This window comes from Echinococcus granulosus, assembly GCF_000524195.1.
Source record: "Echinococcus granulosus chromosome Unknown EG_S00017, whole genome shotgun sequence".
NCBI lineage: Eukaryota > Metazoa > Platyhelminthes > Cestoda > Cyclophyllidea > Taeniidae > Echinococcus > Echinococcus granulosus.
This window is the reverse complement of record NW_020170397.1, coordinates 446,866-462,319: the sequence shown is the minus strand read 5'-3', so window position 1 is coordinate 462,319 and position 15,454 is coordinate 446,866. Positions and strand designations below refer to the sequence as shown.

General features: G+C 45.3%; 2 protein-coding genes across 2 annotated transcripts in view; both read left to right on the top strand. All coding sequences in view use genetic code 11, as the record gives it.

Annotated features, from left to right (window-relative positions):
* Positions 1-1,091: 1,091 nt before the first annotated feature.
* On the top strand, positions 1,092-10,013 carry EGR_03318 (Synaptic vesicle membrane protein VAT-1-like protein; the record flags this gene model as incomplete). The annotated part of the gene is made up of 9 exons (XM_024492567.1): positions 1,092-1,492; positions 3,616-3,745; positions 5,376-5,657; positions 8,275-8,417; positions 8,868-8,971; positions 9,294-9,349; positions 9,455-9,649; positions 9,727-9,807; positions 9,912-10,013. 9 exons carry the CDS (start codon positions 1,092-1,094, stop codon positions 10,011-10,013), a joined length of 1,494 nt encoding a protein of 497 aa, XP_024352968.1.
* Positions 10,014-11,465: 1,452 nt separating this feature from the next.
* The window catches only part of EGR_03317 (GRIP1-associated protein), a gene marked incomplete at both ends in the record, with an annotated part of 5,222 nt that continues 1,233 nt past the window's right edge, over positions 11,466-15,454 (top strand). The window contains 4 exons of the mRNA XM_024492566.1: positions 11,466-11,488; positions 12,287-13,260; positions 13,704-13,828; positions 14,346-14,508. Of these exons, the coding sequence (XP_024352967.1) occupies positions 11,466-11,488; positions 12,287-13,260; positions 13,704-13,828; positions 14,346-14,508 (1,285 nt within the window). The remainder of the gene's footprint in view (positions 11,489-12,286; positions 13,261-13,703; positions 13,829-14,345; positions 14,509-15,454) is intronic.

Genomic DNA, 15,454 nt, shown 5'->3' with positions numbered 1-15,454 from the left:
GTGAGAAGCCCTTGCGCTACCGGAAAAAAAATCCAACAAAATAGCTATTTAAAGCAAAATTTTGCTAATTTTTTGGTGAAACTTCCTATTTAGGGCCTACTGGGCAGTCATGGCAACCAGTGTCTTCGGAACAATGAAAACGAACAGAAGAACATAGAATTCAATGAAGACGTCTTAAAAGTGGTTTTGAAATAATTCTCTTTAAAAAATATCGGTCCCACTCCACTCTAGAAGCTGAAAAACTGGTCCTACCTAGCCCTCCACCGCCTCTCTAAGTCGGCTTAAACAAACGCTCTTTCCTTTTACCACAAGGTGGAAAAGTATTAGCCCGCGGATTTCCTCCTCTTTTTTTATTCTGGACAATGGAAAGAAGTCACTCACTTAAAGTCATGTAGCGTTTTGCTATCTGTTGCAATGTGCGAGGGCAATCGAGTGGGGTCTTTATTTCACTCGGCCACGGGGCAGTGTGGCCGAACTTCTAAAGATTGGCGCTACCGGTTACAAATCGGCTGAAAATGGAAAACAATCTCCCCTCAAACCCCAATTTCCTCCACCACGAGTCCATAGTGTGATAGGTTGATTGCTTGTTTAGCACCCAGTTTTGGTAAGGGGTCACTTGGGGCCACCCGCTTAGCAGCCTGGCATCCAGGCCACGCAAATAGCTCCTCCAACCCTTCTGTAAGTTGATAATACGCATTCTGCCCTAGTATTATATCTTCAGGGCAGTCTCGGTGTAGTTGATGGTCAGTTTGAAGCCTTACGCATTTCTCTAAACAAGTTATAATGAAGAAAGTGTTGAATCCCATTAAGTGAAGCACAAAATTTTACCCTTTATGGCTCTTAAGTGGCTAAAATGTTGCAAGTGTACCTCCTGCCCAATGGTCACGTATTTCCACTCAAGAAACCTAAAGCTGCATGCCCTAAATCAAACCATAATATTTGGAAACACATAAAACACTTTCTTGGGGATGTTTTAGTAATGACAAGACTTTTGCGATATCGCCCACACCGTTGGGGCTGAAAAACGCCAATACCCTGGAAGCCGCCTAATGACAGACCCTCTTATCCACATTGACCAATCAGCAGCTGCAATGGCCCACCAATCAGTGGACGAGAAGACAGCGATAGAGCCTGTGATTACCGCTCATGCATGCACCTACATACACACACGTTCACGCGCTCGTGTCCGAGGTTGTCTCTCACCACCTCTGCCCGTTCTTGTTAGTTTTCTCTCTCTTTCACGTCTGATCGACTTTTCTTTCATCGCAATGACCACTGAAGGTGAAGGTACCAACCCCCCTGTTGCTGGAGCCAACGCTCCAGAGGGTGAAGGCAGCAAGGAAACTGAAGCACCAACCACATCAGCACCTCCAGTGAAGCAAACGAAATGCGTCCTTCTCACCGGGTTCGGTGGGCCCAAGTACCTTCGTGTTCAGTTGAAGGACCAAAGGACTGTCGGAAAAGGCGAAATTGCTGTAGAGGTGGAAGCCTGGTAAGCGGAGGTTATGTAAAAAGAAAAATTATACTGAATGGGAATGGGGTGAGTCATGTCTTGGAAATGTCACATCCTGGGCTGGGTGATTCATTGTCCACTTGGCTAAGCGTTTTTTGAAAATTTTTCTCGATGCGGTTCAGCTATCACAATAGTTTTTTTTGTGGTGGACATTTTCCAGTACCCTCGTGCAGTCCTTTTGGGAAGGACCAATCACAACTCACGTTGATCGTCACATGAACTGTGCTCAGGTCACTTATCGATTTTTTCCATTATCCCGCTCCGGATCTTGATGCCAAAATTTCGATTTACCGGGGTGCTTTGTTAACTGAAAGTTGCCATTTTGTCCAGGGTAAGCCAGCGACAAGACATTTAATTCTGTAGCGATTTTTTTTTTCAAATTAGTAGTCTTTTTATGAGGGTCTCGGGCGCAAATTATTGATTCCTCCTCTCGCTTTCACCCTCTCTCTCTCTCTCCTTCTCTCCGCTTTTCTGCGCACGTTGCCCACTATGGGTACACATGTGAGAAGAAGTATGTACAACGGTAATGTCCAATCAGTGTTGAGCATTCCTTCTGTCCCGCCCCCCCTCTTCCCTACCTATCTCTATTGCAGGTATGCCCTTGGTTTTAGGAGCCAATGAAATTTCCAAAAGTAGGTGTTGTGATACGCTTCCCTCCCCTCGCAGCAGTGGTAGTCATCAGAGGTCATGGTGTGTCTTGGCTGTACTTTCGCTAATGTAGCGGTTACCCGAGAGTACAGGGCCAGACGGTTAGCCGTGGTGTTCAGTAAACTCCACTCTGCTGGCAGATAGAACGCGCCAGCTCGCTGAATAGGTTGATGGAAATGCTGCTGTTTTTGTTTATGGGCTTTCCGTGGATGACATTTTGTAGGTTGTGTTTGATCTCACTGCGACAACGTCATTAATCAAACCTTGAATGGTGCTGTTTTTACGACCTTTTCCAAGTTGGTAGGAGGCGAAAGATTTCCCCATGCTTGGCGTTGGCAAAAATTCCTTCCATGCATACAATCGCATACCGCGCCACTTGGTTGCAAAAAGTGCTTAAATTTGGAGACGTTCTGCTCTTCAAGTGCTCAGAGGAGTTCATTGTTAAATATTTACTTCAGCGCTTGGGCACTCGCCTAATCCTGGCCAACCGAGTAACGCATGGCCGAGATCTATTTTCGGCAGGAACAGTGGGTGAACAGACGCTTTGGGAATGTGGAGACTCGCTGATTAGAAGGACAGATTTTTTCTGTTGACTGATGGCCGAGTGAGGAAAGGGGGGAGGGGTGGGGATTTCAGCTGCACCCACACACCTCCCCATGCCCGAGTGTTCCAGATGTTGGTTAAGAGATACGCAGGGGTGTATGGGAAAGTCCCGTTTTGATTTGAATGGCAAACTCCCTTGAATTACGGCGATATTCGGACAACACTTTTTGATTTAAAAAACGACTTCAATGCTAAGTGTCAATTCTGTTGTAAATGGAGTCGTCTCCACCGGTAAGAACCGCCATCTTCCGCCAGTTCTCTAGCATGTGACAGGAGCCCCTCCACCTCAGGTGGTGACGACTAATTTCCGGGGCATTTAAACAAGGTCGTTGGACGGCTACAAAAATGAGGTAATACCTCTCTTCTCCCTCTTCCCCCCAATCTAATAAAAGTGGGAATCCTTTTACATTCAAGCCTTAGGCTGTGAGTTATAAGGTCATGGGTCATTGCGTATGAATAGCGCATTCGTCCCACTGATTCACCGGTCCTGGCTGTTCTTCAGAAAGAAGTTCCTCTTATATGCCCTCCAGGTGTATTGAGTGGATAAATTTTTCGCAATTCTGTTTTGCGCCTGTGGTGTGCCTTACTCAAAGCAGACAGTTTTTCGCGAGGTGTGATGTAGTGGGCACCCGGCTCCGTAGATATGAATATTTGCTCCCAATGCTTGCGTCCTCAACATCCCCTCTGCTACGTCTCACCCACAAGTCTCGTGACCAACTTCACTCCAGGATGATAACTCGTGCCAAATAGCTGGCTCTTCGAAGAGGAGTGGTCACAGGACACGCTTAAATGCCATCTGTCATTGCTTATCCCTTCCGAAGGGCTTTTCAGACCGTATTTTTGCCTTGTAGTGGTGTTGGATTTCAGGACTTGATGATGCGTCAGGGACTGCTTGATTTTCTCGGCAAGCCCCCCTTCGTTATGGGCAGCGAGTGCTGTGGAAAGGTTGCTGAAGTTGGTGAAGGGGTGACGAAATTTAAGGTGAGTTGATTATACTACTCACATCTACTATCAGTAGCTCCGGGATGAAACGAGTGCTCTGATATCCCAGAACTGTGATGACTAGCGTCCTTACAAATTTCATACAATTGGTAATAGGCCTATTTTTGGCCATTGTGATCCATTCACATCCGGTCTGGCTCCACTGCCGACCGAGACGCAGAACTCAAGATTAAAGTGGTTGTTTACATGCCAACGTGATTCCAATAACCCTTCCCTTGTGGGTCTCCGCCGATTCAGCCATCCACATCGGTCTCTCACCTTCTGTGCCGTTTGTTGTTCGTTGGGAGGTAAGTTCCCCAACGCTGCCACTAATATCGCCCCCTGAGTCCTCCCTAAAAACTCTGGAAGAGGGTGTATTATTAACATGGTGAGGTTGGAATGGGAGCAACACACGACGGAGCCTGAAGAAATCACTTTAAATGGCAAATAATGACACAGCAAAGCACGACTAGCGTATTTGAGAGTGTCATGAATAATTTAACTCGATACTGCGCCTTTAATAAGGTGCAATTGTGATCGCTACATTCTTCGTTTGAGGGCGACTTGAATGCTCCCGAGAGAGGCTAAAGAAAGAAGGCAGCAGCTGAATGTTAAAACGAATTCAAAATATTTTGCAATAAGTTTCTCCTTTCCAGATTTTAATCTTTATGGTGACAATAAACACTTAATGACGGTCCAGACGACCGACGGAAGGCGGGGGGGGGGAGGGAGGGTGGTGGTAGCTTGTTATGTCTGATCGCGAAAAGTGTGGACTCCGGCCTGATACTTTACGGTCCAATCTACTGGGGGGTGTCGAAGTGGGAGGTGGCAGAGGTGAGGAGGTGCGGGAGGCAACGATTTTTTATTACGTGGAGCCTGGATTACACCTCCTCCGTAGAAAGGTCTGCCAGGCCACTCCTCACGCCGTGGCACTCAGCGTGCACCATCACTTTTAATACTGCGAGTGGTTGTATTCACTGTTCCCTCGACGGAATTCCCCTCCTCCGCAATGTTGACCCACCGCAGATCGTACGTCCATTCCATACACCAGCTGATTGTTGACAAAATTGACTCCTCTGCCGGTCGGCCATGAACCATCATTGCTGACAGACTGGCGGAGTGGGAAACGTCTACCCCTTTCGCATGTCTCACTGTACTGTGCTTGGAGGCGCCTACTGATGCTAGCAGATACCTGCGGATTTGGGTTTTATACCTCCGCTTATTGTTACCTGCCACCTTACTTATCGATGTGTCGACTATTCCGTGGAATGTGTGCTGGCTTTCTATAACAGCCGTGGCGTGTCATGCTGTCGTAGTAGCCTCTCTGCCACGGGTTTTCACTCCCAGCAATGGCGATGGCTTCGAACCTCTTACGCCAGTGACGCTTGAGGGGACGGAACCGATTTTCCTGTTGTTGGCCGAAGGGGTGTACCACAGCCAGTCTGCCCGTGACACTCGATTTACTGCAATCGCCTACCTTAAACTACCAGAAAAACGCGCATTACATACTTTTAAGGCACTGAACACAGATAGAACAGTCCGAACGTTATATGCATGACGTGGGTAGTGGTGTTACCCCTTTCAGCAACCAAACGAACGGTTCTACTTTATCGATTTTACGACATTCCAGGTTGGTGACGAAGTAATCGTGCTTTGCGACAATGGAGCCTGGACGGAGCACCTAGTGGTTCGAGCTATTCCAGAAGAGCCAAGTGAAAGTGGAGCTGAGCACATGGAGGCTCCCGGCAACGCAGCACCGTTAGCTTTGGTCCTGCACAAACCCACCTCACTATCAGCCAATCAGGCTGCCGCATTCCTCATGTCCTACCTGCCCGCCTATCTACTGCTTCACAACGTCGCGTGTGTTCGGTCCGGTGACATTGTTTTGGTCCATTCTGCTGGTGGTGGTGTTGTAAGTGCTCAGTTGCCTGTAGCTTCTCTACCTTTCTAGTAGCTAAGCCTAATTTTGGCCTGCACGGACGTTTCTATGGTCGTTTCCTGCCCGTGCCGCCATTCATTTTTAAATTGGCATAAGTAGGAGGAGCATTTCACGCTTCCGTTTTTGGGAACGCCGTGCTTGTCAAGCGTTGCTGACTGACCATACTTTAGGCCTGAAATCGAGGCATGGTGCACCAAGGCTTGACACTTTCCCCAGTGACCAGAAATTTTTTTTCTGACGTTTTCGGTAGAGCCTGTTGCACTGATCTGTTGTAACTGCCAGGGGCTTGTAAAGTGCGACTGCTTATGTGTTCTGTAGCATTTGTTGTTATTTTGAACCCTCAAGTCATAAAGTCTCGGCTAAATCTGGTGGGATTCCAGTCTGTCTGCTTGTCAAATTCGGGCGAAGGTGTGTTGGGAAAAGGGGCGATGGTGGCAGAGCGTACCCTCTGAACACTAATTCCAGTGATGAGTCACCAGGGGTTAGATAGACCCCTGGCATAAAGACCGTCCACTTTTTATGATGTTGAAAGATTGCGTGACCATATCGAAACGCCTTAGTGTAAGGCTAGCGATTCCTCTTTGTGTAGGACTTCTACCGCTACAAAAGCTGTCTTTGGAAAGGGTTCACACTAAGGGGATGGAGGGAGGGGGGGGGTTAGGCGGGTACTTTTCCATTCTCTGTAGTCCTCGGATAATATTTTTCCAAGCAATGATTGTCACATGTACCAAATGGTGCCGTAAATGAAGCAGAGGCGGTTAGGGCTGGGTGTGGTTGCTTACTTCTCGAGACAAAGCCTTTTGGAAAAGTGGGACTCGGAGCCAATTTGTGCCTCGCCTGCAAAGGGCACTTCAGCTGACACTTAGCTTTCACGAACTTTCTTGACTGCCTTATTTCATCAGGGATCAGTCGGTTCCAACTGGAGAGATGGGGGTGGGAAGGCAGTCACAAAGCCTACTTGCAAATTTGTGAGTGCCCTAATGAACCCGAAGGATTGTTGAAGTGGAGTAGCTTCACACACCCAGTACAAGGACGCATCTACTTGCTGTGAACTGTGGAACCAGCTTCTTTTTAAATGAACAAGAACGATTCCATAGATGACCTTTTTACGGACCTAGTTCCTCGGCACTTTGCATTACTTCTTGAGAGAGCCCTCAGAATTTCTTTCTGAGGATTTGAGATCCCCTCTCCCTTTCGTAGACACAGGTATGAATGAAGATGCTCTTGAGAAGATTCTGGTTGACGGTTTGGAATCGGGAAAATATCGCCGTTTGGCGGCCAGTTCCTGAAGCCTCTCCAATGTCTGCCGCTTTGGATTTCCTCACCCGAATTGAATTTTTGTACTGAACACCTAATTCTACTTTTAAGGGAATGAACAGGGCAGAGGAGCTCAAGACTGCACCTCCATGAGGTCGTAGATTGGTATCGTCGTTGAGGTCTTCGAAATTGGCCCTTACTACCAACAAGGCGGGCACACCGAGGCTACGGTGTGTGGGTTCGTACCTGTTGTGGTCTGGTGTGCGCGGGTGGTCGTCCTTTAGGCTTATTTCCATCGGTCCGAATGACCTTGACCTTAAGCGCGTATCAGTGCATCTATGTTGTGTCTTCACACTATTAGCTACCAGGCCAGAGAGCGTCCGGCGAGAAATGTATACGAATCGGGAGTGAGTTTTGTTTTTCTGGGGTTATAGCCACTCCCATCACCGATACATCTTCCACAAACCAATTTGTTGAACAATCTTCAAAAATGAGAAGGGAGAAGCTTCTGCACCTCTGTAGCCGGGCTAGTTAGATTTAACCACCACTTTTTTGGTACGGGGTCCCAAAAAGCCGAGGAATGGAATTCGAAGTACGGTGGGACTAACGCTCCGACATCTAGGCGCTAACATTGCCTCACACTTGTCTTCACCTGCTACTTGTCTGGTCGGTGAACGGATCGGACGACTTTGAGGTGACCAGAACCCAGTAATCACTATCCAAGCCCACGTGATTGAATGCGCCTTCCTAATCTGGGGTCGGAGTCTGTGAGTCTGCTCAGCTAGTAATGAGGAGCAGAACGAGGAAAATTGAAAACTTTTTTCATATTCACACTTATTCTATTTAAACAATCTTTAAAAACCATCCTATGAAGTGCTTCGAGGCGTCGTGCTCATTTACGCTCCTTGAAAATGAATGTTGCGTAATGCACACCTAACTTCGCTGTCAACTCCGCAGTTGGCAGCCGAGTGGAGCGCACTTTATTGTAACATGCGAGCGTAGTCTATAGATCATCAGACGTTTTTGGCTGGCCCATCACCTACAAATTTTCTTTGCAGATAAACCGTTTATTTAAAAGATTGCAAAATTCGGGCAATTTTTTAGCGCCTGATTTGACCCCAAGGAAGGACTGGAAGACCGGATTCAAGAGCAGCATGATGAGAGCAATGTACCATTAAATTAGTGGCTGAGTTATTAGGATGAAAAATTCATTGTCATGGGTTAGCTGTTCCTCAAGTAACTTTTAACGCAGTACATAAAATAAAGTTTTTTAGCACGTCACATATGTGTGACGGCGTGAGTGTCTTATTGACTTCTGCTTTGTTTACTTCAGGGAACAGCGATCGGACAATTGGCCAAATTGATTCCCGATGTGAAGCTGATTGGAACTGCATCAACCACCAAGCATGAAAATCTCCACCAATTCTACTCACAACTCATCGGTAGCACACAGGATTACGTGGCGGAAGTAAAAAAGTAGGTTTGTGAGGCCTCATCAGTGTGTGGGACCACTGAAGGGTAGTAGTTGAAAGCACCCAGTTTAAACTGGCTTGGTGGCTGTCTTTGGAGCTTAGGGCAAGAGTTGTCACGTCAAGCCGCCGTCACGGGGCAAGGAACGGCATTCTATCATAACCCGAAGTTGTGGGTGTGTGTGTGTGTGTGTACCAGGATCACAAATTTGTATCTACCTTTGCACGTGTGCTCAGCATGGAGAGTGGAGTCCTTGCTCCGAAAACGGTCGCATTACCATTGTAACGATTGCGAAGTGCTCTACACAGAATAAAAAGGAAATCCTGTGGCTAAGGCTTGTAAAGCAGCCGGATGCAGGTTTACAATCAACCTCTTTTCTGTTTTGTAACATCTTCGATTTGACCTGGATGACCCTGATAGTGTGCGTCTTTTTCATTTTTGTGTATTTTTACCTAGAGAGCACCCCAATGGCGTTACCGTTGTCTTGGACAGTCGTTCAGGTGAAGACACCAACAAATCTCTCGGTCTGCTTCAACCTCTGGGTCGCTATATTGTCTACGGTAAGTTGACATTTTCCACCTCCAATGTTGAAATTTGGGCGCAGATATCGTGGTGAATCAAGCAAAATTATCTCTGTAATTGCTATAAACTAAGGCAGCATTCTACAACCACTTTGTAGCTTTTGTTTCTTTAACCGGACACATTTATCACCAGCGGCACATATGTGGGTCTGCCGTCACAAAGTTGTGCGATGCCATTTTTACAACTCTAGTAGTTGTTTAACGATAAAACATCGCTTCTGTGAGCTGTGAGGCTCTGGTGACGGGTTCTTCTGTCGGATTCTCGTCCACGAAAATGAGCGCTCAACCTTCTCACTTTTAGGCAATTCAAGTTTTGTCACCGGTGAAAGGAAGAATCTCTTCAATTTTGCCAAATCGGTAAATCACAATACTTTGTACGGCTTAAAAGTCTTTTAAATCCTCACCACCATGATTGTCAGCATCTGCACTTATGAGTTTGCATTTTTTTCATTGTGGATACAGTGGATCCAAATGGATCGCATTAATCCCCTGAAATTGTTGGAAGAGAACAAGTGTCTTGGCGGCTTCTCATTGAAACAGATGCTCTTCCGCCAGCATCACTCCTCATTGGTGTTCGAAGCCTGGAAGGCATTGCAACAGCTTCTGGTGGAAGGCAAAATTGAGCCTATAGTTGACAGTGAATGGAGCTTTGAAGAGGTGAACGCTTTTCGACAGTGCTTAGTTGGTTGTTAATAATGCATGACTTCACTTGTCATGTTTTTTTTATTTTGTAGGTGAAAGAGGCTTTGCACAAACTCCAAGATCGCAAGAATTTCGGAAAAGTTGTCATTAGCCCGAAATTGAAGCCGAAGGAGGTAAGGGGGCAGCTTTGACCTTAGGAATCCGCGACTATTGCAAACCCTTTTGTAATGTAAAATTTAATGTCTACTACAATTTAATTAGTGGTAATTATTTTTAGCCCGAACAGGAAAAGAAAGCTGAGGAGTCGGCACCCACCGGAACGAAAGGAGCCAGTGATTCAGCTGGGGCCGCCACCACGACATCAGCTACTACTTCGTAATTAATGTTCTGGACAATTTTTTTCCTTTACTTCGCAATCGCCACTGACATTATTCTTTGCTGACGTCTTTCGTCATGTACTGCGTCTATTGGTCCTTCCCTGCCCTCCAAATCATTTGCTTTTTGTGTCTCCTCGTTTACAGCTGAATGTGGCGCATTTACTACTTTTATTTCGTCTTGATTTAATTCGTTCTTCCCACGTTTTTTAATGCTGGAATACGACAGAAGATGACTATTGTAGACGCTCCAAATTGCTTACTTCCTTGTCCTCATGCTCCCTTGCTCGTTCTTGCCTACCTCTACTGTAGCGTCGATGTGTTTTTCTTCTATAGACAAAGTCCTCTTTTTAAAAGAATAATTAATATTGTTAGGGGGCTTCTTTCTCTCATTTTACTGGTTCTTCCTTACGAGTACTGGCTTTTACAGTCAAGCTTTTATATTATTCGAGTGCAATTGCGCTAGGGGATGGATAGACCACAGCCAAGTACTGGGCAAAAGTGGTGTTTTTTGGGCCTAATGAATCAGTGAGGCCTAACGTCTGGGATGTCTCATTAAAATGGTTTATGCCAGCGTGACATAACAGAACTTGCAGCGGCAATGCATTTAGCGTCCACTTAACTCTGATTACGCGGATCTTTAAGCCTCATAAATTGCACTTACGATCAAAGGTGTGGCTTGTGGAGCATGCCAGGGGCTTGTTGGGCCTTCTGTGAGTCAATTAAATATTTCCTCTTACACTACAGCAAAGGTTTAGAGCGCAACACCGCATCGAGTAGGATAATCCGTTTTGCAAGACACCAGCCCCTTGGAAATACGCGAAGTTATGTTTAGCCCCCAAGCCATGCTAGTAGACGTCTAGCTCCATGTTAGCGGTCTGAACACTTCCTGAACCTTCAGTAGCACATAACAGTATGAAGAAGGGGTTATGACTTATGTGTAGAATGGCTAAAAAGCTGAAGTGCAGAATTGTAACCTGCGGTGACCCAGGATTCACTTAAGCAAATAAGGAGTTAAATGAAACCTTAACTCACCACGCTACATCACACCGTGTTCGAGACCCTAAGAACAAATTTAAAATAACAAAATGCAAAGTAGATTGATTAACTTGACAACCAGCCACTTCAGTGGATTAAAGCTTAAGTTAGTAAACTATGACACACCCTGCTTTGCTGTCAGCAGTTTGGAAAATAATCAGTGGCCAGCCTTTTTTAAAAACGCATCAGTTTTTAGATTTTGGCGAAATTTGTACTTTGCTAGCTTATAAGCAAATCCTCTACACATCCACATCAATTTTTATTGATATTTTGTAGGCGGGATTGTCAAGGTCACTACTTGTGTGTATCGGACTACTATTCCATTGCGTGTTGACCGTTAATTAGTCGTTCATTTTATCCATACGCAACAATTCGTTCGTAAATCTAGTAAGTTTACATCATTCAAGTATAAAAACATCATGAGCTTCAAATGGACGACTAAGTTCTGACCAATTTTTTTCTTTAAAGACCGAAGTGGCAAGATAGAATTTTCGCTAGTTCTCTTTTAGTAAATGATCACACTTTCCTTAGTTCCCTTTTCTGTATAAATAAGATGGTCAGGAGTGCACTTATGCTAGTATTTCGCTGCATTATTATTGGTAATGTATGGCCACATAGTTTGTAAAGTATTTCAAATCTAGCCCCTTATACTCCGTTTTCATATGAAGGACATGTTAGAATACAGATCCGAAATCCGAACTGAACTTTCGTACATGTTTTTTACCAACACGAAACGTGATTGCGCTGGCATTATTTGGGTTTACTCGTGGTGTTGCATGCTGTACAACTCACTGTATATAAAGACGCATGAATAAGAGGTTTTAGGTTATTATTGGCGTAATTCTTTGGTTTACTAACTGCCTCATTACTAATTTGTCACTCGTTTCTGTCGATTTATCGTGAGTTGCGAAATTAAGCCTTGCATTGTTGAGGTCTGGCACGACTTGAGGCCAGTTAGATTTATTACTGTCATTTTTATTTTTGCCAATTTTGGTAGAATCTGATCGAGGGCACTCTTTAATAGCTTTTAACAAATAATGCTTTTTAGCTGCAGAAGTCTTTGTGGATTGCTTTCTTCATGTAGGGAAAAGTATTTCCACATTGGAAATCCGTACTAGTGATTTAACTTTCCTTTTTTCTCACACATCAAATACTCCCCAATTCTCTCCAAAACATTCCTAAAAGGCCATGAGATAAAATGTCTGTCAAAATGCTGAGTCCTTACGCTTTTCGTTTGTAGAGTGAATTGCCATGCTCTGAGCACCATGCAGACCTCAATCTCAGCCGAAGAGTTCGCTCGTTTCCAATCCCAATTCCTCGAACTTCGCAAACAGAAATACACCACCGAGGAGGACCTATCTCGAGCCGAGAAAAAGGTCATTGCATTAGAAAATACTCTTGCTCAACAGTCAGGAGAGCTGGCTCAACTGCAAAGCCGCCTCTCATCTATCCAACGCGCTGGAGACATCGCGACGGTAGTTAAGGAGAACCAACATCTCCGTCAACGCCTCCTCAATGCTGAATCCTCCTTCCATTTACAAATCTCAACTCTCCGGGCCGAGTGTGAGCGTCTTCAGGCGGAAAACGCTCAGCTGGAGGAGACGTATAGCGTCTCCAGCACCACTGATGCGGTCGTTCAAACACCATCTCCCTCTGTTACGGTATCTACAATCTCCATTGCCTGTCAGACGTTTAAATCGGGTTGGGCGTCGGCTGTAACCCAGACGGAAGCAACTTCTGCCGAGGTAGCCGAATGGTTTGCCAAGGCGAAGAAAGTATCAGAACTGTTGGATTCACTTGAATCTGAGCGGAGAACTTCAGAGGGCTTGCTTAAGGAAGTCAGCCGGCGGGAACTGGACGTAGAACGGCTAGAAGGCGAATGTGAAGCTCTTCGGAGTGAGCTAAACGTGGCGCAGAGACGGGGGGAGCGAGTTCAACGCGAGCTGCAACGACAACTTGCGTCCGCGCTGCGCACAGCGAAACGTGCAGCCTCGGGAAATGCGCTATCGTTATCAAGTCTGGTTGTCATACCTTCGACTGACCAAAACTTGGATGGGATTTCAGTGGAGTCATTCAGCTTCTCAGGTGGTAGTCAGACAGCGGGAAATGATAATGGAGAGGCTCCGGATGCTTCTTCCACCTCGCAGACACAACACCAGCAAGCACGGCACCTTCAACAGGCCCTATTCTCGGAGGAGGATTTAAAGGCAAGAAGTTGTTTCACATTATGCAATTTCACCAAGTCTTGAAATTCAAGTTTAATGCCTATTAAAGAGTCGCTTAAGTCTTTTGGCTCTATCTGTCTTGTTGACTTTTGTTGAACAAATACTCAATTTTCCATGTCTAAATTTGAATCATAGAGGAGTGGTCCTAGAGTCCTGTAAAAGCAGTAAAAGATGATCCGACCCTTATTAGTAAGCGCTGATTTACACTTGTGGTTTAGTGGTCTTGCTGGACTTGATGTTTTTGAGATCTAATGGCTAATAACTTCTGTGCTACAAAAGAAGCATTCGTGATAGGTAGATTGAGTTTCCTTCTGCGATTTCAACTCTAGAAATCTGGCGGAAAGAATACAACCACATGAGCAATATAATTGCCAGTTAAAATCGCTAAAATGTGGCTGTTAGACTTATGCTTTCTTTGACCTTCTCTACTAGCATCGCGCACGTGTGGCTTCCTATTTTTGCCTGATCCTGGCCGTCACGTATGCGTGACATGCGGACTTGATACCGTTTACGATAGCTGTGGTTGCATCAAATTTGTTGGTATACACGGTCTGGGGGTGACTATGCCCTTTCATTTATTGCACGTCAGTTGATTTACCAAAAAATTAATGCCTATTAGTGTCATTCTGAGCTAGTGAAGCATCTGGGCTCTGGTGGTTGGATTTCACTCGAGATAAATCCTGGCGGCCAATGTGCTAAGCGGCATCAGAGTTTCGGTGACTTGTGTCAACGCATGAAGTGGGCACAAAAATATATTGAGGAGTTTGATCCATCAGAAAACGAGTTAAATGCAATTGGCACTGTCTAATTTACTATGAATTTACTTTATTGCAGCAGAAAATTATGCCATCAGGTTTTAACATTGATTATACCCCAAATGCTTTGTTGTCATGGTCCCTTTTTCGCACCATGGGAACGCCAATATTCAATTTACATGTGCCTTGGCAATCGCGCAGCTGATTTTTGCCAAAATTCGTTTCAATACGGCGATTGGTTACTTCTCGACCAATCGTAATTATGCCTCAGCTATGATTGGCTTTTTTTCCACGAATCGAGTGACTACTTCCGCTTTAGGGCCTGTTGACTCGTCTGTCGGAGGTGCAGGAGGAGAACTGCAATTTGCGGCATAAGCTGAAGCATCTCCAGCTGGAGGTGGACGCCAAATCGAAGATCATTCAGCGTACACTCAACAACAAGTTCAACTCCAGCAGTCCCTCCCATTGTGCAAACTCCACTGGTAGGTGTAATTTTCTTTTGCTAGTTGGTTTTTTGTTGACTTAACTTTAGTACCATCTTACGACTGACCAGTAGATATGAAATGCATTCCATGACCTAAAGTGGATTTGTAATTACTTGAACCCGTTACTAGGGATACAGGCTTGGAAGAACATTGCTGTCAGTGCTTCCTGTGATTGCTCTTTGGTGTCAGCTAGCGCAATGGTATTCAATCGAATGATGAGAAAAGGAGGGGAGTTGTACTGCGAATCTTTCAGAAGTCAACCATAGTGATGCACTTCATAGATTTGGGTAGGATTCATCAATCATGTTCCCTGTTAGAAAGTTGCGTCAGGGCACGTCGTGTATCATGACCTATCCCAGCATCCGTTTTTAGAGACCCATCGACAACCCAATTCCATGCGATTTATTGGTTTCGTTATTATTCTTACTTCTTCTATTGAATCAGGAGATACGCAAACAAAGCAAAAGATGTAGTTGTCGTCAGACTCAGAACACCATCGCACGTCTCTTACCTTTCCTTTAAAGCAGTCTATCTGTTCGTGTTTGACACAAAATCTGGTGCAGTCACAGCTAGTATAACATAACCTAATGAACTGCCCGCACCAGGCGGTGTTCGTTTGTGATATCTGGTTTGAACGGGCAGCGAACGCGTCGAGAAGTTTGGACGTTTCTGTTCTACGACGAGAACTCCCTTTACTTCTACTGATATTTGCGACACCTTTCGCCAAAATTTCACATCCATTTGAGTACAATATGATACAGTTCAATAAAGTGCAATGAGTTGACGCAAGGAATCGGTGAACGCCCTCATCGAAGTTAAAGCTTGTATCACATACTTGTACCCCTGATTGATGAAATACCGATTTATGTCTCTAAACGTGAATCTTTCAAGCGAGGTAAGAAGCATCTTCTAAGTCCAGCCAGTCGGATGATTGCCTGTTAGG